We start from the raw sequence: 4,577 nt of genomic DNA on the forward strand, positions 1-4,577 counted from the left end.
TACAGCGTATAACGGATTGTTTAGTACTCCAATCCCAACACTCCTTCTTCTAGTAGACATACTGGACACCTTACGCCATTCTTGAGTTCTGCAGTTAAAAACGTCTGCGCTTTTAAAACAACCCTTACCATAAAAACCGCCAACCTTGAATTTATTATATAATTTATTTGTACGTACTTTATAACAAAAATATTACTAAAAAGATAATAACTAATAAGTAATATATTTCAATATAACTTACGGCATATATACTATTATCTATCACACCAACTCCAAAATTTAGTCGTTTTCGTAACATGTTAACGGTTAGCTCGTAACGGTTGGCTTCCAACAAGGTGATTCTGATGATAAATCGAGCACTTCAATAGATTGGCGAGATGATCGATTATTAATACCACCCATATAAAACACGAAATTATCTTTTACTACAGATATACCACCACCACAACGAGGTGTAATCATTTTTGGTCCAGACTGCCACTTGTTGATTTTTGGGTAATACCATTCTGTACTATCTAATATAACTTCACCACTCCCTAATCCGCCAACCACTAAAATAACCTGCTTCAATTAAATCGTTAAATATATTGGAAAGAGAAATACATTATAACGTAATCATACTTTATGTAAACCGCCTGGATGTCTAGGTTTTGTTCGGACGTTATGTGGAATGGTAGTAAGCTCATCTGACTTAAGTAAATAAAAATTTAACGCTTCAATTACGTTATCTTTACCTTAAAAATTATAAAAAAATGAAATAGGTGTATATTAATTCACAAATAAAGCACGTTTAAAGATATAACTTACATTTAAGACAATTATTGATAAGAGGTTCCTCAACTACTTTTTTTAATATGTATTTTTTGGATGTTAATGGTAAACGTACGTGTTCCATTAATTTGGGCAAAATACACTTTCTGGAACCCAAATCATGTTTTACCCATCGAATGACATTTTCAAATACCTACAACAATCAAAATATTGAATTGAACCGGACTACCCGCATCATTTATGCAAGCCTTATCATTAACTTGATAACTATTAATTGAGTTAAGTTAAGTTGATTGAAAACATTTTAATTAGTTTGAAGATAATAGTTATTCTAATTTTAACTCAGTTAAGTTATTTTTTTTTAAATATATAAATAGCAAGTAATATGGTTTAAAATAATAAAATGTAAATGTTTATGCAGTATTATGTATCATCAATAATCATTTTTTTATATGTATTATTTAATTGTTTATAAATGAACGTATCTTGGGTTTTATTAAAAAAAAAACTCATTCTTTATTAAGTTTATATCAATAAAAATCAGTTAAATTAAAAATGAAGTTAATAAATATTAATTTTAAAAAGTTAAGTTAAAAGTTAAAATTAACTTAACTTCAATTTTTTAGCTAGTTTATACCCAGGATTGCATTTATGTAAGTAGGTATTATTGTTTCTGCCCTATGCTAAAATAGAACCATTATATACATTTTACTTTGCCTACCTTTTCCTCAGATGGAACTTCAAGTTCATTACTGCCGATCAACTTATCAATTTGTTCGGATGATAAGAACAGGAACTCGTTTCCTACTACCACGTCTCTAAGAATAAAAAAAATTAGCGTTTATACATTTACAATTATTTCCTTATAGGATCATAATAATAAATAATATTTCATACGCAAAGTGTTGTTGAATATATAATTCTGAACTTGTTAACAATTCCGTACAGCTATGTAAATCAGCCAAAGAATATATACAGATACAATTCGTAAAGCTTAGTTGTTTCTGTAAAAAATCACAACACGCCGCTTTTACTTCTTGTAATTGCAAAATATTCACCGCTGGTATCATAACCTTGAAATAAAAACAATAAACAATTTAAATAATTGTGTCATTTGTAATAAAATCGAGCATTTAGACTATTATTACCTTTACGTTGTACTCAGTGAGGACGATTTCCCCTGTGTAAATATAGTCTACTAAGTGTAGTAAGGTGGTAGAATCAAAGTGTTTTATAAGAACAATATCTTGATTTTTTTCTTCAAAATTTGTAAACATTTCATGGAAGTATGGACTAGCCGACGCTAGAACCACTTTATGGCCGAATATAACTCCACCATCATCTGTTCTTAGTTTAATATCACAAAATAGCTGTTGTCTAAAAGAAAAATTAGTTACTACCATTTATTTAGTAATACATTTGAATTGCTATCACTACTTACTTTCGTAAGGATTGTAACACTTTGAATATCTCAGCATACGACGATTGCTTATACTCGTATTTAGCTAATTCACATCGACTGGATTCCGGAATTTTGTTTGAATTGTCCATTGCCAATGGTATAATATTAAGTCTGGTACTTGATAAACTGAAACTGTGCATGAAATAAATTTTGAAATAAATTATAAGTACCTATAGTTAAAAATCGTTAAAAGTCCACTATGAAAGTATGAAATGAAAAGTAATATCAAAATCAACATATTATGTTTATATAAATATTTAAAATGTATATTGAACTTAAAAAAATTTACATGCCACAATTTCCAACAGGTCAATAATATTGTGCATGACGTATAGGTGATTACGTGTTTTTTTTTTAATCGTTTTACAGCCATGTTTAACTCAGTGAAGTTAAAAGTTAATACTCAATTTTTGGTAACTTTTTACAAAGCTAGTGTAGCTAATTTTTTTTCCAACCCAAAACTAAATTATAGACTATATAGTGTACATACTACATACACTTGATACAGTATTTCCATATAACTATATGTATAACTTAGATTCACATGATATAAATTTTTAACTTTAAACAATTCACGGTCGATATTTTTTGACATGAAAACGAAATAGACTGTAAAAGTTAAATGTAATACATTAAAAACAAAATAAATTAACTTAACTTAGGTACTTCTTAAAATAAAAATGAATTCGTTAATTTTACGTTAGTTAAAAAAAGAAATTTAGTAAGCAAACAGTGAAGTTAGTGAAAAGCCAAAAATTAATAGTTACTATAGGTACAATAACTTATAATTTGTTTCATTATAGTTTTTACTACAACCGCATATCGTACATAGGCACAGTAAAAACGTAAATATTATAAGTTGTTGTTTTATTTCGATTATTTGACTCAAAATGTCTTATTATAAACACAAATCTGGATATCAGAAAAGGAAATTGAAAGAAGAAAAAGCAGTTTCAAACATTAAGTCAATTTTTTAAACCATAAGAAGTTGAAAAAATACAATTTAAAAAGAATACCTATACATTTGTTGATATTTAATTTTTTTAATTATACTTACGCCTAAAATCTAAACATAAAACTAATTTTTAAAGCATATTCATGTGGAAAATTTAATTGTTATTTAAGAGGGGCCCGGATTTAGTTCTGTGCCAGGGCCAAAAACATGATGTGGGAGACCTGTCTACTGCAGCTATTCGTTTTTGAATTACAACAAAAGAAAATCGGTACATGAGAAATCGAGTGAATATCCAATGTTGTAAAAGTATTTAACTTCAAACGCTCAAAAAAATTTAATTTAACTTTCTTGTAGACATTTTTTTTTTTTTGGTAATGGTATACCAACTTATATGGGGAATCTTGTATAATATTTTAAAATCTTGGATTTAAAATGAAAAATCGTATGAATTATTAACTCAAAATAATTTGGTAATTTTCGTGATTTTTGCATATTTTCCATAAATTTAAATACTTATAAAAATAACTGTGACTAAGGGTTTTTAATATTTTTTTTAAAATTTCATGATAACATTGTAGTCTGAGCCTTGTATTAATTATTCAAGCTTTTTTACCCAACAAATAAAGTTTTATTGACATTTATAGAAAAAAAAAACTAATAAAATTGTAAGCTGAAAATGTCCCTAAAGAGTTCAAAACAAATCAAATATTTTGAACAATTTATAGTAGTGTATAGAAAATGCTAATATAAGCAACCAGTGAAAATTGCATGTATATAGTATATACGTACGGTCGTTTGTTTTAGAGTTAACTAAAAACCAAAATTGATTTTGTCAAAAACCAATTTTGCGTAAAAATTCCTGTTTTTCCTTAATAAATTTACTTTCTTATCAGAAAAGGTACTGTTGAAGAAAATCAAAGCAGTTTTACTGCCCCAAATGATGGTGGCAGACACAAATATAAAAAATGTAAGTAAAATAAAAAAACACACATAATTATGTAAAATCAATATACATTCATCGCTCCGCTCAGAGTCTTTTTTTTTTTTATTATTTATTTTTTATTTACAATCTGTTACATAAAATTGAACAATAAGTAAAATAGATAAGTGAATAGGAAGTGGCTTGAAGAAAGGACAGATTTAAGAAGCCTTCCAGTGAAGACACTTAGTCAGTTATTTATATACATTTCTATAAGTTAACAATAAAATTTAAAATTTAATTTAAATAAAATTTGGCAGTCAACTAAATTAATAGGTCCCGACACCACCGCCTTTTTAGTCTTTTCCTAGATTGTCAGGTATGTTTGCCGACGCAAGTCCTTTAATTAGGGAATTATCATGATTTTTAGCAGATAAGTTAAATCGTCTATAAAAAGTTCTAGCTGCATC

The 4,577-nt window shown here is 27.4% G+C and overlaps 1 protein-coding gene across 1 annotated transcript; it reads right to left on the bottom strand.

Annotated features, from left to right (window-relative positions):
- Positions 1 to 306: 306 nt before the first annotated feature.
- On the bottom strand, positions 307 to 2,322 carry LOC100575024 (kelch-like protein 2). The gene is made up of 7 exons (XM_008181100.1): positions 2,213 to 2,322; positions 1,920 to 2,148; positions 1,669 to 1,844; positions 1,484 to 1,589; positions 808 to 964; positions 622 to 734; positions 307 to 561 (listed from the first exon to the last, which is right to left on the bottom strand). The coding sequence occupies exons 1-7, from the start codon at positions 2,320 to 2,322 to the stop codon at positions 307 to 309; spliced, it is 1,146 nt and encodes a 381-aa protein (XP_008179322.1).
- Between the last annotated feature and the right edge of the window lie 2,255 nt (positions 2,323 to 4,577).

Source organism: Acyrthosiphon pisum, chromosome A2, assembly GCF_005508785.2.
Source record: "Acyrthosiphon pisum isolate AL4f chromosome A2, pea_aphid_22Mar2018_4r6ur, whole genome shotgun sequence".
Taxonomy (NCBI): domain Eukaryota; kingdom Metazoa; phylum Arthropoda; class Insecta; order Hemiptera; family Aphididae; genus Acyrthosiphon; species Acyrthosiphon pisum.

Bases quoted from the DNA above. Each gene is read 5' to 3' on its own strand.
- LOC100575024 (XM_008181100.1), bottom strand. From the start codon at position 2,322: ATGGACAATTCAAACAAAATTCCGGAATCCAGTCGATGTGAATTAGCT. The intron at 735-807 runs GTAAGTTATATC...ATAATTTTTAAG, and splicing joins TATCAATAATTGTCTTAAAT to GTAAAGATAACGTAATTGAA. The intron at 562-621 runs GTATGATTACGT...TAATTGAAGCAG, and splicing joins ATCCAGGCGGTTTACATAAA to GTTATTTTAGTGGTTGGCGG.